At 35.2% G+C, this 26,218-nt stretch overlaps 1 protein-coding gene across 11 annotated transcripts in view; it reads left to right on the forward strand.

Moving 5' to 3' along the window:
- ntng1a (netrin g1a) overlaps window positions 1-26,218 on the forward strand; it is a 328,955-nt gene that overhangs the window by 255,778 nt on the left and 46,959 nt on the right. For 4 of the 11 annotated variants that reach the window (XM_072913455.1, XM_072913460.1, XM_072913459.1 and 1 more), the window contains exon 6: window positions 19,778-19,822. The exons of the other annotated variants lie outside the window; for them this stretch is intronic. In XM_072913455.1, the coding sequence (XP_072769556.1) occupies window positions 19,778-19,822 (45 nt within the window). The remainder of the gene's footprint in view (window positions 1-19,777; window positions 19,823-26,218) is intronic. 11 annotated transcript variants of the gene reach the window in all.

Consider the following 26,218-nt stretch of genomic DNA (forward strand, 5'->3'; position numbering starts at 1 on the left):
AATATAGGCTGCAGGGCGCTTGGCTTTGGTATTATCTTCATCACGCAGTGCTCCCCGAGGAAGAGGAGGGAGAGGTGTGCATGCCTCACGATGCCGTCTGTCTGGAAGGAACAATAGGATAAAGAACACTTCAGGCCTTTTTATGGCATTTTCATACAGTTCAGTAAATTTTGTGTACGAACTTTTAATAGAAGAAAAAAATGATAGTTTTAGGGCTGCAAAATAATAATGATAATAAAGTCATAACCCAGCAGGGACAAGACGTTGATTATGCTTTTATTTTTTTTTTAAACTGATTTCTGAACAACGTTGCAAAATACCGTATTTTTCGGAGTATAAGTTGCACCTGCTGAAAATGCTTAATAAAGAAGGAAAAAAAACATATATAAGTCGCACTAGTCCCATTTTGGGGGGAAATTTATTTGATAAAAGCCAACACCAAAAATAGACATTTGAAAGGCAATTTAAAATAAATAAAGAATAGTTAACAACAGGCTGAATAAGTGTACGTTATATGAGGCATAAATAACCAACTGGTATGTTAACGTAACATATTATGGTAAGAGTCATTCAAATAACTATAACATATAGAACATACCATACGTTTACCAAACAATCTGTCACTCCTAATCGCTAAATCCCATGAAATCTTATACGTCTAGTCTCTTACGTGAATGAGATAAATAATATTATTTGACGTTTTACGCTAATTTGTTAATAATTTCACACATAAGTCGCTCCTGAGTATAAGTCGCACCCCCGGCCAAACTATGAAAAAAACTGCGACTTATAGTCCGAAAAATACGGTAGTTGTATTTGTAAATTGAGAGAATGTTGATGTCCAACGTTAGGACCATGTTGTAGGTTGGGAAATGACCAAATTTCAATGGTCAAATCGACGTTAGAACCCAACATTGATTAAACGTTGTCAAAAAGCATTTTGTTCCAACATTGTATTTGTATTGTAGAATATTGGTTGGGAAATGACCAAAATTAAACGGTCAAATCAACGTCACAACCCGACATTGATTAAACGTCGTTAAAAAAGCATGTTGTTTCAGCGTTGTTTTTGTGTTGTAGAATAGTGGTTGGGAAATGACCAAATTTCAACGATCAAATCAACGTCACAACCTGACATTGAATAAACGTCAAAAAGCATGTTGTTTCAACGTTGTAGAATATTAGTTGGGAAATGACCAAATTTCAATAGTCAATGTTGTTTTTGTGTTGCAGAATATCAGTTGGGAAATTAACAAAATTCAATGGTCAAATCAACGTCAGAACCCAGCATTGATTAAATGTTGCCAAAAAGCATGTTGTTTCAACGTTAGGTTTGAGTTGTAGAATATTGGTTGGGAAATGACCAAATTTCAACGATCAAATCAACGTCACAACCTGACATTGAATAAACGTCAAAAAGCATGTTGTTTCAACGTTGTAGAATATTAGTTGGGAAATGACCAAATTTCAATAGTCAATGTTGTTTTTGTGTTGCAGAATATCAGTTGGGAAATTAACAAAATTCAATGGTCAAATCAACGTCAGAACCCAGCATTGATTAAATGTTGCCAAAAAGCATGTTGTTTCAAGGTTAGGTTTGAGTTGTAGAATATTGGTTGGGAAATGACCAAATTTCAACGATCAAATCAACGTCACAACCTGACATTGAATAAACGTCAAAAAGCATGTTGTTTCAACGTTGTAGAATATTAGTTGGGAAATTACCAAATTTCAATAGTCAATGTTGTTTTTGTGTTGCAGAATATCAGTTGGGAAATTAACAAAATTCAATGGTCAAATCAACGTCAGAACCCAACATTGATTAAATGTTGCCAAAAAGCATGTTGTTTCAACGTTAGGTTTGAGTTGCAGAATATTGGTTGGGAAATTACCAAATTTCAACAATCAAATCAGCGTCAGAACCCAACATTGAATAAACGTTGTCAAAAAGCATGTTGTTTCAACGTTGTAGAATATTAGTTGGGAAATGACCAAAATTCAATGGTCAAATCAACGTCAAAACCCAACATTGATTAAACGTCGTCAAAATGCATGTTGTTTCAACGTTAGGTTTGAGTTGTAGAATATTGTTTGGGAAATGACCAAAAATCCAATGGTCAAATCAACGTAACAACCAAAAATGTATTAAATGTTGTCAAAAATCATGTTGTTTCAACGTTGTGTTTGTGTTGTAGAATATTGGTTGGAAAATGACCACATTTCAATGGTCAAATCAGCGTCACAACCTGACATTTACTAAACGTTGTCAAAAAGCATGTTGTTTCAACGTTGTAGAATATTAGTTGGGAAATGACCAAAATTCAATGGTCAAATCAACGTCAAAACCAAACATTGATTAAACGCCGTAACAATGCATGTTGTTTCAATATTGTTTTTGTGTTGCAGAATATCGGTTGGGAAATTAACAAAATTCAATGGTCAAATCAACGTCAGAACCCAACATTGATTAAACGTCGTCAAAAAGCATGTTGTTTCAACGTTAGGTTTGAGTTGTAGAATATTGGTTGGGAAATTACCAAATTTCAACAATCAAATCAGCGTCACAACCTGACATTGAATAAACGTCGTCAAAAATCATGTTGTTTCATCGTTAGGTTTGTGTTTTAGAAAATTGGTTGGGAAATGACCAAATTTCAACAGTCAAATCGACGTCAGAACCCAACATTGATTAAACATTGTCAAAAAGCATGTTGTTCCAACGTTGTTTTTGTGTTGTAGAATATTGGTTGGGAAATGACCAAATTTCAATGGCCAAATCAACGTCACAACCTGACATTGAATAAACGTCAAAAAGCTTGTTGTTTCAACGTTGTAGAATATTAGTTGGAAAATGACCAAATTTCAATAGTCAAATCAACGTCAAAACCCAACATTGATTAAACGTCATAAAAATGCATGTTGTTTCAATGTTGTTTTTGTGTTGCAGAATATCAGTTGGGAAATTAACAAAATTCAATGGTCAAATCAACGTCAGAACCCAACATTGATTAAACGTCGTCAAAAAGCATGTTGTTTCAACGTTAGGTTTGAATTGTAGAATATTGGTTTGGAAATTACCATATTTCAACAATCAAATCAGCGTCACAACCTGACATTGAATAAACTTTGTCAAAAAGCATGTTGTTTCAACGTTGTAAAATATTAGTTGGGAAATGACCAAAATTCAATGGTCAAATCAACGTCAAAACCCAACATTGATTAAACGTCGTCAAAATGCATGTTGTTTCAACGTTAGGTTTGAGTTGTAGAATATTGTTTGGGAAATTACCAAAAACCAATAGTCAAATCAACGTAACAACCAAAAATTGATTAAATGTTGTCAAAAATCATGTTGTTTCAACGTTGTATTAGTGTTGTAGATTATTGGTTGGGAAATGACCAAAATTCAACGGTCAAATCAACGTCACAACCTGACATTGAATAAAAATTGTCAAAAAGCATGTTGTTTTAACGTTGTAGAATATTAGTTGGGAAATGACCAAATTTCAACGGTCAAATCAACGTCACAACCTGACATTGATTAAACGTTGTCAAAAAGCATGTTGTTTCAACGTTGTAAAATATTAGTTGGGAAATGACCAAAATTCAATGGTCAAATCAACGTCAAAACCCAACATTGATTAAACGTCGTCAAAATGCATGTTGTTTCAACGTTAGGTTTGAGTTGTAGAATATTGTTTGGGAAATTACCAAAAACCAATAGTCAAATCAACGTAACAACCAAAAATTGATTAAATGTTGTCAAAAATCATGTTGTTTCAACGTTGTATTAGTGTTGTAGATTATTGGTTGGGAAATGACCAAAATTCAACGGTCAAATCAACGTCACAACCTGACATTGAATAAAAATTGTCAAAAAGCATGTTGTTTTAACGTTGTAGAATATTAGTTGGGAAATGACCAAATTTCAACGGTCAAATCAACGTCACAACCTGACATTGATTAAACGTCGTCAAAAATAATGTTTCAACGTTGTATTTGTGTTGTAGAATATTGGTTGGGAAATGACCAAAATTCAATGGTCAAATCAACTTCAGAACCCAACATTGATTAAACGTCGTCAAAAAGCATGTTGTTTCAACGTTGATTTAACGTCTTGCGCCTGCTGGAAAATAACTATGAAATATGCGGCTTTTTTGGCTTCGGAGCATCTTCTTTAAACAGTATTTACAGTACAAATAAAACAAATAGTTTTACACATTTAAATGCACTTTCTGGCTATGTTTGTACCAATAGAGAATTCACACAGATGCAACTTAACCGCATTATGGTTCAGCTCTAAAAGTAAAGGTGAAAGTTAGAGATGTCTGATATTATTGGCGGATAAATGCTTTAAAATGTAATATCGGAAATTATCGGTTTTAAAAAGTAAAATTTATGACAAAGCGCCAATAAACCTTAAAGGCACTGCCTTTGCGTGCCGGCCCAGTCACATAATATCTACAGCTTTTCACACACACAAGTGAATGCAATGCATACTTGGTCATCAGCCATACAGGTCACACTGAGGGTGGCCGTATAAACAACTTTAACACTGTTACAAATATGCGCCACACTGTGAACCCACACCAAACAAGAATGACAAACACATTTCGGGAGAACATCCGCACCGTAACACAACATAAACAAAGCAGAACAAATACCCAGAAACCCTTGCAGCACTAAGTCTTCCGGGATGCTACAATATACCCCCCCACCTCAACCTCCTCATGCTCTCTCAGGGAGAGCATGTCCCAAATTCCAAGCTGCTGTTTTGAGGCATGTTGAAAAAAAATAATGCACTTTGTGACTTCAATAATAAATATGGCAGTGCCATGTTGGCATTTTTTTCCCATAACTTGAGTTGATTTATTTTGGAAAACCTTGTTACATTGTTTAATGCATCCAGCGGGGCATCACAACAAAATTAGGCACAATAATGTATTCATTCCAAGACCGTATATATCGGTATCGGTTGATATCGGTATCGGTAATTAAGAGTTGGACAATATCGGATACCGGCAAAAAAGCCATTATCGGACATCTCTAGTAAAAGTCAATGAATATGCACTCACAAAAATAATTGGTAATATAATTAAAACCTACTTTATATGTAAATAAAATAACATTTAGATCAGTGTGGCCTGAGCTGAGCTTCCTCACAAGGGGCTCGTGTCTGCATTGTTATCACGCAGCGGCAGCGGGCGAGTTTCCCACGACGACGGTGGGTAAACAGATTGCCCTCGGGTGTTTTTTTAATCAGGCGTTAGGGAAGAAGTGACCGGCATGTCAAGTCAGAAATGGACACGTGGCAAACAACACCAACCCTCGTCCGCTGCTTCTTTATCACCTTCACTTGTCATTTCGCCACCCCCTGCTGCTTGGTGCATGGCCTGACGTAAGCTGGTGTGTGTGATTGGTGTGTGTGTGTGTGTGTGATTGGTGTGTGTGTGTGTGTGTTGGCATGCTCCTCTCTCAAACATATAGGATGCAGCGTCTTAGTTCTCTCTCTCGCTGGTGCATCCAAATGCCACACCATGCATGAACGTGGTCCTCTAAACTACGTGTACGTGTGTGTGTGTGTGTGTGTGTTCTTAAAGCTGCAAACTTTGGCTGACAAACACATCTGCTAGTTTTTGTGGCGGCAACCGCCGAGTTTATACATGGAAGAGGATGAGGCAAACACAAGTTTGTGTACTTAAAAGGGTGGAAAAGACAGAGGAGCTCCATTTGTCTTTGTTATTTGCAATGATCAAGCCAGGCCAAATTGCATTGCATTAGCAGTGATTAATAACCTACGCTCCTGAACGCGTCATATTATGTGTATCATTTATTTGAAAAAATGGTCCCTTATTATGCATTATGGATATTTTGTTGGTGTTACAACAGTGATGTATGTGTATGACCACCAAACATAAGATCCATCATCTTGTGCCCCGAGCGAGATGAACTCATATCATTCTAATTGTAAAAATGCAGGCTTTGCTACACACCTTAAAGCAGGGGTCCCCAAAGTTTTTGACCCCGGGGGCCGCATTGGGTTAAAAGAATGTGGCCGGGGCATATATATATATATGTATATATATATATATATATATATATATATATATATATATATATATATATATATATATATATATATATATATATATATGGTAACACTTTAGTATGGGGAATATATGAACCATTAATTAGTTGCTTATTAACATAGGGTTAGGGTTAAGGTTGGGGTTAGGGTTAGGGTTAGAGTAGACTTAGTTAATGGCTTACTTGTTGTGTAATAAGGCCATGCAGAATAAGGCATTAATAAGTACTTAATAAATACTTAAAAATGACTCATTAACAGCCAATATTTTACTAATTTGCATGTTAATAAGCAACTAATTAATGGTTCATATGTTTCCCCATACTAAAGTGGTCCCATATATATATATATATATATATATATATATATATATATATACACGTATATACATATACACAAATATACGGAATATACGTTAGGTCATGAAAAAACACAGAGGCTATTTCATCCCTACAAGCCTGTTTCGCAGGTTTCCCTGCTCTTCAGGGAATTTATACACTTACATACATTTTATACATATATATATATATATATATATATATATATATATATATATACACACATGTATACATATATACACACATGTATACATATATACATATATATATATACACATATATACGTACAAACATTACATATATACGCACATATATACATACATATATACATACATACATATATATATATACATATATATATACATATATATATATATATATATATATATATATATATATATATATATATATATATATACATATATATATATATATATATATATATATATATATATATATATATATATATATATATATATATATATATATATATATATATATATATATATATATACATATACACAAATATACGGAATATACGTTAGGTCATGAAAAAACACAGAGGCTATTTCATCCCTACAAGCCTGTTTCGCAGGTTTCCCTGCTCTTCAGGGAATCTATACACTTACATACATTTTATACATATATATATATATATATACACACGTATACATATATACACATATATACATACAAACATTACATATACACGTACATATATACATACAAATATACATACATTTATATATATATATATACATACATGCATACATATATATATATATATATATATATATATATATATATATATATATATATATATATATATACATACATACATATATACATATATATTTACACATATATACATACAAACATTACATATATACGCACATTTTATACATACATATATATATATATATATATATATATATATATATATATATATATATATATATATATATATATATATATATATGGTAATTGTGGATGCGGACAGACTCACCGCGTTCAGAGCATCTTGACGTCACATTATCGATGGGAAAATAAAATTTTAGACAATATGATTTGCCTGAGCGGCTAGGAGATTCCAAGAGTAAAAAGCGGTAGAGAATTAATTGATGAATGGGCGAGAAAGGACAGATAACAAAATAATAATAAAAAAATTACAAATAAATTATTATTATTATTTTGTTTTTAATCTTGGGACTTCCTGTGGGCCAGATTTTGGAGGCTGGCGGGCTATATCCGGCCCACGGGCCGTAGTTTGGGAACCACTACCTTATAGTATAAGCCCAGAGCTCGGCAACTGTCCGCTATTCAGCTCCAAACACGTGAGATTGTGCGTGTATTGTTGCTGTTGTTCAGCAAATACGCTAACTTAGCATGATGCTAGCATGAAGCTTTGCCCGTGTTGCTAACGTTCTAACGTGTGTCGCCTTTTCCGACTCAATGTTGTGTTGTTCTGCAAGAACACGTGTAAAGTGTTTGTGTAAACAATAGCGCTTCGTTGGTCGCCAAACACAACACGTTAGCATTGAAGCTACAGACACACAAAAATGGCATGTTCCAAGTCGGGCTTACAAAAAACACTAAATTCCATTAAGTAGTGATGTGCCGATACATACTGAATTATTGATACAGATTTATGTCGGAATATCGATTCGTTAATGTAAATTTGTAACTTGTGAGGCAGGTTGGATATACTGCCAAAATTATTTGAAGCCCCTTTGGAGACGGCTTATGGTAGAAAAATTTAACATGAGTAAAACATACATTTGCATACTTTCCAGACACATCATCAGCCAGAGTTTCTATCTCAGCACTACAGTGGTACCTCAATTTAGGAGCACAATGTGTTCCACGACCGAGCTCGTAACTCAAAACACTTGTATCTCGAAACGAGGTAAATCCATTTAACCCGTGCTTCGCCCTTCCGAAACACCACAATTGTAACATGCTATGCCTTTTAGAATGAAAAAAAAACACACTTTTAGATAGAAAATATTGCTTGTTTTTGCAAGCAGGTACTACCAAGAAGTAGAGTAGTAATAATGTAACAACAATTTTCAGCATTTACCTTGGGAAGCAGACTTTTGTAGGTGTCTCCTACGGGTTGCTTCGCCCGCATGTTTATTTTGCTCAGGGATGCATTTTAAAGACGGACCTGAGAGTTTAGTGTTGACAAAAAGAGACATGTTTGTTTATGTGCGAAAGGTAAATCCAAACCATTCATTTTAAGCCAGGACTTGACCAGAACAAACTGAAACATGGCAAACGTAGCATCTGCAGCTTCTCGTTATTTTCATGGATATATGTCCGTCATTTGGACGTTTTCGTCTGCAGCTTCTTGTGATGCAGACCGATCCTGCAAAGGGGCTGACTAACCGGTAGGACATATTTTTATTGGTTATCTCTCTGATTTGGTCTACCTTTGCACTGATTGTGGGCAGGATTGTGTCGATCTCTGAGCGGCGCTCAAACGTACACGTCAAATGTCGAATGAAAACTTGTTTTTTCCTGTGTTTACGACGAAGTATAAGCAGAATGGGCCCGTACCTCCAATTACGCTGGCAACTTAAAGCACGACAAAAATCCGAGATACAGCTCCTATTTCAAAATAATCGCAAATTGAGGTACCGCTGTACTAGTTAAAAGCCTAGCACTAACATAATGCACCACCGCGGGAACAATACGAATTCATGGGTAGATCTGCCATTATATTTTTATCAGAAACGGATCAGGAAGGGACAAGGGATAAGTAGGCGGTAGAATTTCATATTAAGCGCCCTGTCATTTACTCATTGATCTTACATGCCATTATTTACGCAAAATGCCGCCACGGATCACGGGGCCCTACGCACAGTGTGTGGTCTGCGTATAGGGAAGGACGGACTATAAAAACAGAACCAGCACACAAACTGTGAATATTTGTGCATAAAGATAACCCAGCAGGCACAAGACATTAAGAACTTGTTGATATAGGCCCTGATGTCGAGCAACTTAAAAATAACGTTGAAACAACATGCTTTTTTGACTACATTTAATCAATGTTGGGTTCTGACGTTGATTTTAGCATGAAATTTTGGTCATTTCCCAACCAATATTCCAGAACACAAATACAACGTTGAAACAACATGCTTTTTGAAAACATTTAATTAATGTCAGGTTGTGACGTTGATCTGACCATTGAATTTTGGTCATTTCCCAACCAATATTCTACAACACAAATACAACGTTGAAACAACATGCTTTTTGATGACGTTTATTTAATGTCAAGTTGTGACGTTGATTTGACCATTGAATTATGGTCAATTCCCAACCAATATTCTTCAACACAAACATAACGTTGAGACAACATGGTTTTTGACGACATTTAATCAATGTTGGGTTCTGATGTTGATTTAACAATTGAATTTGGGTCATTTCCCAACCAATATTCTACAACCCAAATACAACGTTAAAACAACATAATTTTGACAACGTTTATTCAATGTCAGATTGTGACGTTGATTTGACCATTGAAATTTGTTAATTTCCCAATCAATATTCGACAACACAAACACAACGTTGAAACAACATACTTTTTGACGACATTTAATCAATGTTGGGTCCTGGTGTTGATTTTACGATCGAATTTTGGTCATTTCCCAACCAATATTCTTCAACACAAACGTAACGTTGAAACAACATGCTTTTTAACGACATTTAATCAATGTTGGGTTCTGATGTTGAGTTGACCGTTTGATTTTGGTCATTTTCTAACCAATATTCTACAACACAAATACAACGTTGAAACAACATGCTTTTTGACAATGTTTAATCAATGTTGGGTTCTGACGATCTGACCATTGAATTTTGGTCATTTCCCAACAAATATTCTTCAACACAACATAACGTTGAAACAACATGCTTGTTGACGACATTTAATCAACGTTGGGTTCTGGTGTTTATTTTGCGATCGAATTTTGGTCATTTCCCAAGCAATATTCTACAACACAAATACAACGTTGAAACAACATGTTTTTTGATGACGTTTAATCAACGTTGGGTTCTGACGATCTGACCATTGAATTTTGGTCATTTCCCAACCAAAATTCTTCAACAGAAATTCAACGTTGAAACAACATGCTTTTTGACAACATTTAATCAACGTTGGGTTCTGTTGTTGATTTTACGATCAAATTTTGGTCATTTCCCAACTAATATTCTTCAACACAAACATAACGTTGAAAGAACACGCTTTTTGACGACATTTAATCAATGTTGGGTTCTGACGTTGAGTTGACCGTTTAATTTTGGTCATTTTCTAACCAATATTCTACAACACAAATACAACGTTGAAACAACATGCTTTTTGACAATGTTTAATCAATGTTGGGTTCTGACGATCTGACCATTGAATTTTGGTCATTTCCCAACAAATATTCTTCAACACAACATAACGTTGAAACAACATGCTTGTTGACGACATTTAATCAATGTCGGGTTCTGACGTTGAGTTGACCATTGAATTTTGGTCATTTCCCAACCAATATTCTACAACACGAATACAACATTGAAACAACATGCTTTTTGACGACGTTTAATCAATGTTGGGTTCTGACGATCTGACCATTGAATTTTGGTCATTTCCCAACCAATATTCTTCAACCCAAATACAACGTTGAAACAACACGCTTTTTGACAACGTTTATTCAATGTCAGATTGTGACGTTGATTTGACCATTGAAATTTGTAAAATTCCCAACCAATATTCTACAACACAAATACAACGTTGAAACAACATACTTTTTGACGACATTTAATCAATGTTGGGTTCTGACGTTGATTTGACCATTGAATTTTGGTCATTTCCCAACCAATATTCTACAATTTAAACCTAACGTTGAAACAACATGCTTTTTGACACAATTTAATTAATATTGGGTTCTGACGTTGATTTGAGCTTTGAATTTTGGTCATTTCCCAACCAATGTTCTACAACACAAATACAACGTTCAAACAACATGCTTTTTGACGACTTTTAATCAATGTTGGGTTCTGACGTTGAGTTGACCATTTAATTTTGGTCATTTTCTAATCAATATTCTACAACACAAATACAACGTTGAAACAACATGTTTTTTGACAATGTTTAATCAATGTTGGGTTCTGACGATCTGACCATTGAATTTTGGTCATTTCCCAACAAATATTCTTCAACACAACATAACGTTGAAACAACATGCTTGTTGACGACATTTAATCAACGTTGGGTTCTGGTGTTGATTTTGCGATCGAATTTTGGTCATTTCCCAAGCAATATTCTACAACACAAATACAACGTTGAAACAACATGTTTTTTGATGACGTTTAATCAACGTTGGGTTCTGACGATCTGACCATTGAATTTTGGTCATTTCCCAACCAAAATTCTTCAACAGAAATTCAACGTTGAAACAACATGCTTTTTGACAACATTTAATCAACGTTGGGTTCTGTTGTTGATTTTACGATCAAATTTTGGTCATTTCCCAACTAATATTCTTCAACACAAACATAACGTTGAAAGAACACGCTTTTTGACGACATTTAATCAATGTTGGGTTCTGACGTTGAGTTGACCGTTTAATTTTGGTCATTTTCTAACCAATATTCTACAACACAAATACAACGTTGAAACAACATGCTTTTTGACAATGTTTAATCAATGTTGGGTTCTGACGATCTGACCATTGAATTTTGGTCATTTCCCAACAAATATTCTTCAACACAACATAACGTTGAAACAACATGCTTGTTGACGACATTTAATCAATGTCGGGTTCTGACGTTGAGTTGACCATTGAATTTTGGTCATTTCCCAACCAATATTCTACAACACGAATACAACATTGAAACAACATGCTTTTTGACGACGTTTAATCAATGTTGGGTTCTGACGATCTGACCATTGAATTTTGGTCATTTCCCAACCAATATTCTTCAACCCAAATACAACGTTGAAACAACACGCTTTTTGACAACGTTTATTCAATGTCAGATTGTGACGTTGATTTGACCATTGAAATTTGTAAAATTCCCAACCAATATTCTACAACACAAATACAACGTTGAAACAACATACTTTTTGACGACATTTAATCAATGTTGGGTTCTGACGTTGATTTGACCATTGAATTTTGGTCATTTCCCAACCAATATTCTACAATTTAAACCTAACGTTGAAACAACATGCTTTTTGACACAATTTAATTAATATTGGGTTCTGACGTTGATTTGAGCTTTGAATTTTGGTCATTTCCCAACCAATGTTCTACAACACAAATACAACGTTCAAACAACATGCTTTTTGACGACTTTTAATCAATGTTGGGTTCTGACGTTGAGTTGACCATTTAATTTTGGTCATTTTCTAATCAATATTCTACAACACAAATACAACGTTGAAACAACATGTTTTTTGACAATGTTTAATCAATGTTGGGTTCTGACGATCTGACCATTGAATTTTGGTCATTTCCCAACAAATATTCTTCAACACAACATAACGTTGAAACAACATGCTTGTTGACGACATTTAATCAACGTTGGGTTCTGGTGTTGATTTTGCGATCGAATTTTGGTCATTTCCCAAGCAATATTCTACAACACAAATACAACGTTGAAACAACATGTTTTTTGATGACGTTTAATCAACGTTGGGTTCTGACGATCTGACCATTGAATTTTGGTCATTTCCCAACCAAAATTCTTCAACAGAAATTCAACGTTGAAACAACATGCTTTTTGACAACATTTAATCAACGTTGGGTTCTGTTGTTGATTTTACGATCAAATTTTGGTCATTTCCCAACTAATATTCTTCAACACAAACATAACGTTGAAAGAACACGCTTTTTGACGACATTTAATCAATGTTGGGTTCTGACGTTGAGTTGACCGTTTAATTTTGGTCATTTTCTAACCAATATTCTACAACACAAATACAACGTTGAAACAACATGCTTTTTGACAATGTTTAATCAATGTTGGGTTCTGACGATCTGACCATTGAATTTTGGTCATTTCCCAACAAATATTCTTCAACACAACATAACGTTGAAACAACATGCTTGTTGACGACATTTAATCAATGTCGGGTTCTGACGTTGAGTTGACCATTGAATTTTGGTCATTTCCCAACCAATATTCTACAACACGAATACAATGTTGAAACAACATGCTTTTTGACGACGTTTAATCAATGTTGGGTTCTGACGATCTGACCATTGAATTTTGGTCATTTCCCAACCAATATTCTTCAACCCAAATACAACGTTGAAACAACACGCTTTTTGACAACGTTTATTCAATGTCAGATTGTGACGTTGATTTGACCATTGAAATTTGTAAAATTCCCAACCAATATTCTACAACACAAATACAACGTTGAAACAACATACTTTTTGACGACATTTAATCAATGTTGGGTTCTGACGTTGATTTGACCATTGAATTTTGGTCATTTCCCAACCAATATTCTACAATTTAAACCTAACGTTGAAACAACATGCTTTTTGACACAATTTAATTAATATTGGGTTCTGACGTTGATTTGAGCTTTGAATTTTGGTCATTTCCCAACCAATGTTCTACAACACAAATACAACGTTCAAACAACATGCTTTTTGACGACTTTTAATCAATGTTGGGTTCTGACGTTGAGTTGACCATTTATTTTTGGTCATTTTCTAATCAATATTCTACAACACAAATACAACGTTGAAACAACATGCTTTTTGACAATGTTTAATCAATGTTGGGTTCTGACTTTGATTTGACCGTTGAAGTTTGGTAATTTCCCAACCAATATTCGACAACACAAATACAACGTTGAAACAACATGCTTTTTGACGACATTTAATCAACGTTGGGTTCTGGTGTTGATTTTACGATCGAATTTTGGTCATTTCCCAACCAATATTCTTCAACACAAACATAACCTTGAAAGAACACGCTTTTTGACGACATGTAATCAATGTTGGGTTCTGACGTTGAGTTGACCGTTTAATTTTGGTCATTTTCTAATCAATATTCTACAACACAATTACAACATTGAAACAACATGCTTTTTGACGACGTTTAATCAATGTTGGGTTCTGACGATCCGACCATTGAATTTTGGTCATTTCCCAACCAAAATTCTTCAAGAGAAATTCAACATTGAAACAACATGCTTTTTGACAACATTTAATCAATGTCTGGTTCTGACGTTGATTTGACCATTGAGTTTTGGTCATTTTCCAACCAATCTTCGACAACACAAATACAACGTTGAAACAACATGTTTTTTGACGACGTTTAATCAATGTTGGGTTCTGACGATCCGACCATTGAATTTTGGTCATCTCCCAACCAAAATTCTTCAACAGAAATTCAACGTTGAAACAACATGCTTTTTGACAACGTTTAATCAATGTCTGGTTCTGACGTTGATTTGACCATTGAAGTTTGGTCATTTCCCAACCAATATTCGACAACACAAGTACAACGTTGAAACAACATGCTTTTTGACGACATTTAATCAATGTTGGGTTCTGACGTTGATTTTACCATCGAATTGTGGTCTTTTCCCAACCAATATTCTTCAACACCAATACAACGTTAAAACAACATGCTTTTTGACGACGTTTAATCAATGTTGGGTTCTGACTTTGATTTGACCATTGAATTTTGGTCATTTACCAACCAATATTCTACAACTTAAACCTAACATTGAAACAACATGCTTTTTGACACAATTTAATTAATGTTGGGTTCTGACGTTGATTTGACCTTTGAATTTTGGTCATTTCCCAACAAATATTCTTCAACACTAACATAACGTTGAAACAACATTCTTGTTGACGACATTTAATCAATGTTGGGTTCTGACGTTGAGTTGACCATTGAATTTTGGTCATTTCCCAACCAATATTCTACAACACAAATACAGCGTTGAAACAACATACTTTTTGACGACATTTAATCAATGTTGGGTCCTGGTGTTGATTTTACGATCTAATTTTGGTAATTTCCCAACCAATATTCTTCAACACAAATACAACGTTAAAACAACATGCTTTTTGCCGACATTTAATCAATGTAGGGTTCTGACGTTGTTCTGACCATTGAATTTTGGTCATTTACTAACCAATGTTCTACAACACAAATACAACGTTCAAACAACATGCTTTTTGACGACGTTTAATCAATGTTGGGTTCTGAAGTTGAGTTGACCATTTAATTTTGGTCATTTCCCAACCAATATTCTACAATACAAATACAACGTTAAAACAACATGCTTTTTGACGACGTTTAATAAATGTTGGGTTCTGACTTTGATTTGACCATTGAATTTTGGTCATTTACCAACCAATATTCTACAACTTAAACCTAACATTGAAACAACATGCTTTTTGACACAATTTAATTAATGTTGGGTTCTGACGTTGATTTGACCTTTGAATTTTGGTCATTTCCCAACAAATATTCTTCAACACTAACATAACGTTGAAACAACATTCTTGTTGACGACATTTAATCAATGTTGGGTTCTGACGTTGAGTTGACCATTGAATTTTGGTCATTTCCCAACCAATATTCTACAACACAAATACAGCGTTGAAACAACATACTTTTTGACGACATTTAATCAATGTTGGGTCCTGGTGTTGATTTTACGATCTAATTTTGGTAATTTCCCAACCAATATTCTTCAACACAAATACAACGTTAAAACAACATGCTTTTTGCCGACATTTAATCAATGTAGGGTTCTGACGTTGTTCTGACCATTGAATTTTGGTCATTTACTAACCAATGTTCTACAACACAAATACAACGTTCAAACAACATGCTTTTTGACGACGTTTAATCAATGTTGGGTTCTGAAGTTGAGATGACCATTTAATTTTGGTCATTTCCCAACCAATATTCTACAATACAAATACAACGTTGAAACAACATGTTTTTTGACGTCGTTTAATCAATGTTGGGTTCTGACGATCTGACCATTGAAGTTTGGTCATTTCTCAACCAAAATTCTTAAACAGAAATTCAACGTTGAAACAACATGCTTTTTGACAACGTTTAATCAATGTCTGGTTTTGACGTTGATTTGACCATTGAGTTTTGGTCATTTCCCAACCAATATTTGACAACACAAATACAACGTTGAAACAACATGCTTTTTGACAACGTTTAATCAATGTTGGGTTCTGGTGTGGTTTTTACGATCAAATTTTGGTCATTTCCCAACCAATATTCTTCAACCCAAATACAACATTGAAACAACATGCTTTTTGACGATGTTTAATCAATGTTGGTTTCTGAAAATCTGACCATTGAATTTTGGTAATTTCCCAACCAATATTCTACAACACAAATACATCGTTGAAACAACACGCTTTTTGACGACGTTTAATCAATGCTGGGTTCCGACGTTCATTTTACCATGGAATTTTGGTCATTTCCCAACCAACAACATGGATCCAACGTTAGACATCAACGTTGTCTCAATTTACAAACACAACTCTTTTGCAACGTTGTTTAGAAGTCATTTTTTTAAAGGACATGTTTGCATAATCAACGTTGCATCAATGTCTTGTGCTTGCTGGGAAGGCTAATGTTGAACAAATCTGAAAGACTCAATTGAAGAAAACACTACGACTACCGGAATAAAAAAAAAAGATTTAAAAATATTGCTGAAGTACTAGAAAAATGATTACATTAGGGATCTGCATAAAGGTGCGAAATGGTAAAAACTATTTTGAGAACAAGTCCGGTATATAGCAGATGCTTAGCTTTAGGCACAAAAAGAATGTATAATATGGGACCTTTTTTGCTTCATTCAAATAAATTAAAAACAAAACACTAATTCACCAGTGCCTGAATCCAAATGCATGATGAATTGAAGGGAGATGAGAAGTAATAATAGAAAGGGACGGCAGTCTAAATCAATACATGCAAAGGTTCAGGGTGTTAAAAGTGCTCGTCACCGCCTGCCAACCTCACAGCTGATGTATTATTCAGTTGGGGTGGACAACAAACTTCAAATGCACCAATGCTCACACGACAACTGATTCATAGGCTTGGCGCTAACTACCTGAAGGTGCACGATTGATGCAGTCACAGGACAAAGGAATGATCCCATAAATAAAACAAATTGGAGGGGCATGAGGAGGGAATGTATTGCCTGAGCCCCCTCCTTTCTCACGCACATGGAGTATTTCCCCCCCCCCCCATGTGGAAATACAGATATGTGTACTCCTCCCACAGAAATCTGTCATTCCAAGTCCCCACACCTGCCATTATTTATTCATTGTTATTCCTCCACCAGAAACACACTGTAATTAGATATTGATCACGTAGTCGATGTGATGAATTAAACAAAATGCCCCCCGAACGTCTTGGTTTGCCATTAATAGCTGAAACTCGCTTGCATAAACCATGACTCAAATACTTGGTCTAGGGTGGGTTTTTTTGTGGGTTTTTTTTCGTATTTTTGTCTACAAACCCCGTTTCCATATGAGTTGGAAAATTGTGCTAGATGTAAATATAAACGGAATACAATGATTTGAAAATACTTTTCAACCCATATTCAGTTGAATATGCTACAAAGACAACATATTTGATGTTCAAACTCATAAACTTTATTTTTTATTTTTTTGCAAATAATAATTAACTTAGAATTTCATGGCTGCAAAACGTGCCAAAGTAGTTGGGAAAGGGCATGTTCACCACTGTGTTACATGGCCTTTCCTTTTAACAACACTCATTTGGGAAATGAGGAGACACATTTTTGAAGCTTCTCAGGTGGAATTCGTTCCCATTCTTGCTTGATGTACAGCTTAAGTTGTTCAACAGTCCGGGGGTCTCCGTTGTGGTATTTTAGGCTTCATAATGTGCCACACATTTTCAATGGGAGACAGGTCTGGACTACAGGCAGGCCTGTCTAGTACCCACACTCTTTTACTATGAAGCCACGTTGATGTAACACGTGGCTTGGCATTGTCTTGCTGAAATAAGCAGGGGCGTCCATGGTAACGTTGCTTGGATGGCAACATATGTTGTTCCAAAACCTGTATGTACCTTTCAGCATTAATGGTGCCTTCACAGATGTGTAAGTTACCCATGTTCTGGGCACTAACACACCCCCATACCATCACAGATGTTGGCTTTTCAACTTTGCGCCTATAACAATCCGGATGGTTCTTTTCCTCTTTGGTCCGGAGGACACGACGTTTCCAAAAACAATTTGAAATGTGGACTCGTCAGACCACAGAACACTTTTCCACTTTGTATCAGTCCATCTTAGATGAGATCAGGCCCAGCGAAGCCGACGGCGTTTCTGGGTGTTGTTGATAAACGGTTTTTGCCTTGCATAAGAGAGTTTTAACTTGCACTTACAGATGTAGCGACCAACTGTAGTTACTGACAGTGGGTTTCTGAAGTGTTCCTGAGCCCATGTGGTGATATCCTTTACACACTGATGTCACTTGTTGATGCAGTACTGCCTGAGGGATCGAAGGTCACGGCCTTAGCTGCTTACGTGCAGTGATTTCTCCAGATTCTCGGAACCCTTTGATGATATTACGGACCGTAGATGGTGGAATCCCTAAATTCCTTGCAATGGCTGGTTGAGAAAGGTTTTTCTTAAACTGTTCAACAATTTTCTCACGCATTTGTTGACAAAGTGGTGACCCTCGCCCCATCCTTGTTTGTGAATGACTGAGCATTTCATGGAATCTACTTTTATACCCAATCATGGCACCCACCTGTTCCCAATTAGCCTGCACACCTGTGGGATGTTCCAAATAAGTGTTTGATGAGCATTCCTCAACTTTATCAGTATTTATTGCCACCTTTCCCAACTTCTTTGTCACGTGTTGCTGGCATCAAATTCTAAAGTTAATGATAAAAAAAAAATGTTTATCAGTTTGAACATCAAACATGTTGTCTTTGTAGCATATTCAACTGAATATGGGTTGAAAATGATTTGCAAATCATTGTATTCCATTTATATTTGCATCTAACACAATTTCCCAACTCATATGGAAACGGGGTTTGTAAGTTGTCATTCACCATGACCATAAACATACACAACACACGCCGATTGCACACGGCGTCTCCCCCTACGTCCTCTAACTGGATTCATGGCGTTGCTCGTCCATGTCAAGCTGTGCCACATTGCATCCGCTCTCTACTGGTTTGACTCATGCCGGATTTTGTGCGTGTCCCCAGTTGTGTGTTCACTACCACATTAGCCCCTCCCACCCCCCTTTTAGGCTGTTAAGCGCATCACACAAGTGCACATGAATAACTGATGGTTTCTCTCAATTGCACGCAGTGCGGCCGAATGTCTCGTCCCTAGGTGTCGCTAACCGAAAAGAAGGTAGGCAACTCCGATTGTGCAAGTATTACTTTTCAGTTGTTTTCACAGATTTGTAGAAACGCAAAACGCTCTTGGGATGCGCCGTTTTGCAACTCCTTGCACATAATTGTGGTGCGTTCAAGGACCCTGGATTGACGTTACAAACACCAGTCACTAGTTTTTATAGAGAGAGGGAGGCATAACTTCCAGGAGGTGCACTAATAAAATTATTATCATAATGATAATTATGTATTCACTATGAATTCTACATGTATCAGCTCATCGCTACTGAACACTCTGAAATAAAGGAAAACTTTGCAGATTTATAATCATTTTAAAATGAATAAAGACAGGTTATGTGATTATTTCAATTCATATTCTGGCCATTTTGTATTGAATTATTAGTTTTTTTACGAGACAGAACAAATATACATAGATTTTGGTTATGCAAACCGATTGTTGCAGCAGCTGTACGGGTGGCTGGTCTCAGAAGATCACAATAAAAATATCTAATTTTGAGGAGGTAAAAAAGGAAATACTGTTGTATTTTCTTATAAAATTTAATAAAATAAAAACAATTTGTTTTTTACTAGACGGAACAAATATACATATACTTTGGCTATGCAAACCGATTAGTGCAGCAGCTGCCCGAGTGGCTGGTCTCAGACGATCAAAATACAAATATCAAAATTCAAGAATAAGAAAGAAATACAGTTCTATTTTGTTAAAAAAAAAATTTGAACAATTTGTTTTTTACTAGACGGAACAAATATACATAAGACTTTGGTTATGTAAACCGATTTTTGCAGCAGCTGCCCGGGTGGCTGGTCTCAGACGATCACAATACAAATATCTAAATTTAAGAAAAAGAAAAAAATACAATTGTATTTTGTAAAATAAATAAAAAATAAAAACAATTGTTTTGTACTAGACGGAACAAATATACATCGACTTTGGTTATGCAAACGGATCGTTGCAGCAGCTGTCCGGGTGGCTGGTCTAAGGCGATCACAATACAAATAACCAAATTTAGGAAAAAGAAAGAAATACAATTGTATTTTGTTTAAAAAAAAAAAAAATACAAACACTTTGTTTTTTACTAGACAGAACAAACATTCATAGACTTTGGTTATGCAAACCGATTGTTGCAGCAGCTGTCCGGGTGGCTGGTCTCAGACGATTACAATACAAATATCTACATTTAAGAAGAAGAAAGAAATACAATAGTATTTTGTTAAAAAAAAAAAAAAAAAAAAAAGAACTAAAACAATTAGGTTTTTTTTACTAGACGGAACAAATATACATATAATTTGGTTATGTAAACCTATTGTTGCAGCAGCTGTCCAGGTGGCGGGTCTCAGACGATCACAATACAAATATCTAAATTTAAGAAAAAGTAATGAATACAATTGTATTTTGTTAAAAAAAAATTAATTAAAAAAATTTGTTTTTTACTCGACGGAACAAATATACATAGACTTTGGTTATGCAAACCGATTGTTGCAGCAGCTGTCCAGGTGGCTGGTCTCAGACGATCACAATACAAATATCAAAATGTAATAATAAGAAAGAAATACAGTTCTATTTTGTTAAAAAAAAATTAGAACAATTTGTTTTTTACTAGACGGAACAAATATACATAAGACTTTGGTTATGCAAACCGATTTTTGCAGCAGCTGCCCGGGTGGCTGGTCTCAGACAATCACAATACAAATATCTAAATTTAAGAAAAAGAAAGAAATACAATTGTAATTTGTAAAATAAATAAAAAATAAAAACAATTTGTTTTGTACTAGACGGAACAAATATACATCAACTTTGGTTATGCAAACGGGTTGTTGCAGCAGCTGTCCGGGTGGCTGGTCTCAGGCGATCACAATACAAATAACTAAATTTAGGAAAAAGAAAGAAATACAATTGTATTTTGTTTAAAAAAAAAAAAAAGAAAAATACAAACACTTTGTTTTTTACTAGACAGAACAAACATACATAGACTTTGGTTATGCAAACCGATTGTTCCAGCAGCTGTCCAGGTGGCTGGTCTCAGACGATCACAATACAAATATCTACATTTAAGAAGAAGAAAGAAATACGATTGTATATAAAAAAAATAAAATAAAATTTAAAAAAAAAGAATTAAAACAGTTAGGTTTTTTTTACTAGACGGAACAAATATACATAGAATTTGGTTATGCAAACCGATTGTTGTAGCAGCTGCCCGGGTGGCGGGTCTCAGACGATCACAATACAAATATCTAAATTTAAGAAAAAGTAATGAATACAATTGTATTTTGTTAAAAAAAAATTAATTAAAAAAATGTGTTTTTTACTCGACGGAACAAATATACATAGACTTTGGTTATGCAAACCGATTGTTGAAGCAGCTATCCGGGTGGTTGATCTCAGACGATCACAATACAAATATCTAAATTTAAGAAAAAGTAATGAATACAATTGTATTTTGTTAAAAAAAATGTAATTAAAAAAATTAGTTTTTTACTCGACGGAACAAATATACATAGACTTTGGTTATGCAAACCGATTGTTGCAGCAGCTGTCCGGGTGGCTGGTCTCAAACGATCACAATACAAATATCTAAATTTAAGAATAAGAAAGAAATACAGTTCTATTTTGTTAAAAAAAAATTAGAACATTTTGTTTTTTTTATTAAACGGAACAAATATACATAAAACTTTGGTTATGCAAACCGATTTTTTCATCAGCTGCCCGGATGGTTGGTCTCAGACGATCACAATACAAATATCTACATTTAAGAAGAAGAAAGAAATACGATTGTATTAAAAAAAAAATTTAAAAAAAAAGAATTAAAACAATTAGGTTTTTTTACTAGACGGAACAAATATACATATAATTTGGTTATGCAAACCGATTGTTGCAGCAGCTGCCCGGGTGGCGGGTCTCAGACGATCACAATACAAATATGTATCTATAAGAAAAAGAAAAAAAAGAAATACAATTGTATTTTGCAAAAATAAAATAAAATAAAATCTTTTTTTTTTTTACTAGGCGGAACAAATATACATAGACTTTGGTTATACAAACCGATTGTTGCAGCAGCTGTCCGGGTGGCTGGTCTCAGACGATCACAGTATAAATATTTAAATTAAAGAAAAAGAAAGAAATACAGCTGTATTTTGTTAAAAAAAAAAATATATAATAATAACAATAATAGTAATAACAATTAAACAAAACAAAGCACGCTTGTGGGAGAATACGTAATTATATTCTACTTTCCAGTAGGCTATAGTTATCGTTTAAATCAGGGGTGCCCAAACTTTTTCTTTCCAAGGGCCATTTTTATAAAATCCCCTGAAGGAAACCTGTGAAACAGGCTTGTAGGGATGAAATAGCTTCTGTGTTTTTTCCTGACCTAACGTGTATATATAGATTATATATATTATTTGTGCGCTATTAAAAGTGATGCACCGAAAATTTGGTCTATCATCCCTACAAGCCTGTTTCGCAGGTTTCCCTGCTCGTCAGGGGATTTTTTTAAATCCCCTGAAGAAAACCTGCAAAACAGGCTTGTAGGGATGATATAGCCTCTGTGCTTTTTCCTGACCTAACGTATATATAGATTATATATATTATTTGTGCACTATTGACAAGTGTTGCACCGAAAATTTGGTCGTCTTAAATCGACTTTGCTGGCCAAAACCGGACGTTGAGACGAAATATCACCAAACTGATTCCCGAGTGCGGCCACCCCTGCTGCTCACTGCTCCCCTCACCTCCCAGGGGGTGGGACAAGGGGATGGGTCAAATGCAGAGGGTAATTTCCCCACACCTAGTGTGTGTGTGTGACTATCAGTGGTACTTTAGCTTTTAATATCCACTTCCACCATTGCGTTTAGACTGAAGTCACATTTGAAAAGATCAGATTCCAATCGGATTCAGGACTGGATTGGAAGCACTTTGGAGCGTTTCGACCGGCAAGAAAAATCCGATATGTGTCACTTCAGATCAGATTTGGTGTGCAGTGTAAACATGGCCTAAGTCTCCTCATGAGAATCTCATTCTGTGCAAAAATCCTCTTAAACACAAACTCTGATTCTTTGTTCCGTTTGAGCACAACGAGAAGAAAAGCGGGAAGACTTTTTTTTTTTTTTTTTTTCTCGGCGGTTTCGTGCAGATTGATGTTCGGGCTCATGTCGGCTTAATCCATCATGCAGATACGTGGCGCCGCCTCGCAAACAACACTCCGCTCGCCGTGTGTGTCAGTCAGTCAGTCAGCCAGTGTGCGTCTTATTCCCCATTTCTACTGTTTGCTTCCACGGCTGGAGCACAATGGGGAGATTGATGCCTTCACTGCCAGTCCGCTTCCTCACACTTTTTAGAGTGGGACATTCTTGGCTGGCCTCCAGCGAGGTGGAGGGTCGTTAGTCAGAGGCTGGTTTGTGTCGGGGGGAAACAAACACACACACTCTTGTATTTATTACCTTCTTGAGACCACCGAAAAATGCCTACCTCTTTAGGACCACCCTTTCTAGATATATACAGATTTGTATTTACAACAATAATGATATATACATACCATGCAAATATAAAAAGGTCAACTTTTATTATATATATATTTTTTTTTTCGTAATTGATTTTTAATCTTCATTATTTACTTCAAGTATATCTCTTTATATATATATATATATATATATATATATATATATATATATATATATATATATATATATATATATATATATATATATATATATATATATATACACATATATATATATTTATATATATATATGTATATATATATATATATATATATATATATATATATATATATATATATATATATATATATATATATATATATATATATATTTTTTTTTTTATTTTATTTTTTTATTTTGTTTGATTAATTTTGTCCAAAGGGAGCGCAATTCAATTTCTTACACACACTTGTTATTTCATATGTTGACCAGAGGGGGAGCACTTTTAAAACCGACTCACCGTCAATTTGAAAAATCCCTCCTTTTTGGGACCACCCTCATTTTGATAGATTTCACCACCAGGGGGTGAAAATTAGGTGGCGACTTGTCCAGGGTGTACCCCGCCTTCTGCCCGAATGCAGCCGAGGTATGCTCCAGCCCCCCTGAGACCCCAAAATGGACAAGCGGTAGAAAATGGATGGATGGATGGATGGATGGGGTGCAAATGAGACATGCAATGGTTTTCCGTATTGGAACCATGATTTATGTCATCACTTGTTCACACCTCCTCATATGGAAGCTTCTTTTCCTTGTTGATGTGTCAAGAAGCAAAGACATACAAGAACACACACACACACACACACATTCTTGTATTTCATAGCTTCTTGAGACCACAGAAAAATGCCTACCTCTTTAGGACCACCCTTTCTAGATATATAAATATTAGATCTTACAACATTAATAATATATATATACTATGCAAATATAAAAAAGGTCAACTTTTAGTATTTTTTTTTTCGTAATTGATTTTTGATCTTCATTATTTACTTCAAGTATATATATATATATATATATATATATATATATATATATATATATATATATATATATATATATATATTTATTTATTTATTTATTTATTTATTTTATTTTGTCTAAAGGGAGCGCAATTCAATTTCTTACACAAACCTGTTATTTCATATGTTGACCAGAGGGGGAGCACTTTTAAAACCGACACACAGTCAATTTGAGAAATCCCTCCTTTTTGGGACCACCCTCATTTTGATAGATTTCACCACCAGGGGGTGAAAATTAGGTGGCGACTTGTCCAGGGTGTACCCCGCCTTCCGCCCGAATGCAGCCGATATATGGGTTGTACTTGTATAGCGCTTTTCTACCTTCAAGGTACTCAAAGCGCTTTGACACTACTTCCACATTTACCCATTCACACACACATTCACACACTGATGGAGGGAGCTGCCATGCAAGGCCCTAACCATCACCCATCAGGAGCAAGGGTGAAGTGTCTTGCTCAGGACACAACGGACATGACGAGGTTGGTACTAGGTGGGGATTGAACCAGGGACCCTTGGGTCGCGCACGGCCATTCTTCCACTGTGCCACGCCGTCCCATATGCTCCAGCCCCCCTGTGACCCCAAAAGGGACAAGCGGTAGAAAATGGATGGATGGATGGATGGGGTGAAAATGAGACATTTTCTATTAGATGCAATGGTTTTCTGTATTGGGACCATATGTCATCACTTGTTCACACCTCCTCATATGGAAGGTACTTTTACTTGTTGATGTCTCAAGAAGCATTAACATACAAGAACACACACACACACACACACATTCTTGTATTTTTTATCTTCTTGAGACCTCCGAAAAATGCCTACCTCTTTAGGACCACCCTTTCTAGATATATAAATATGTGTATTTACAACATTAATAATATAT

The sequence above is a fragment of the Nerophis lumbriciformis genome, linkage group LG07, assembly GCF_033978685.3.
Source record: "Nerophis lumbriciformis linkage group LG07, RoL_Nlum_v2.1, whole genome shotgun sequence".
Classification (NCBI taxonomy): Eukaryota; Metazoa; Chordata; class Actinopteri; order Syngnathiformes; family Syngnathidae; genus Nerophis; species Nerophis lumbriciformis.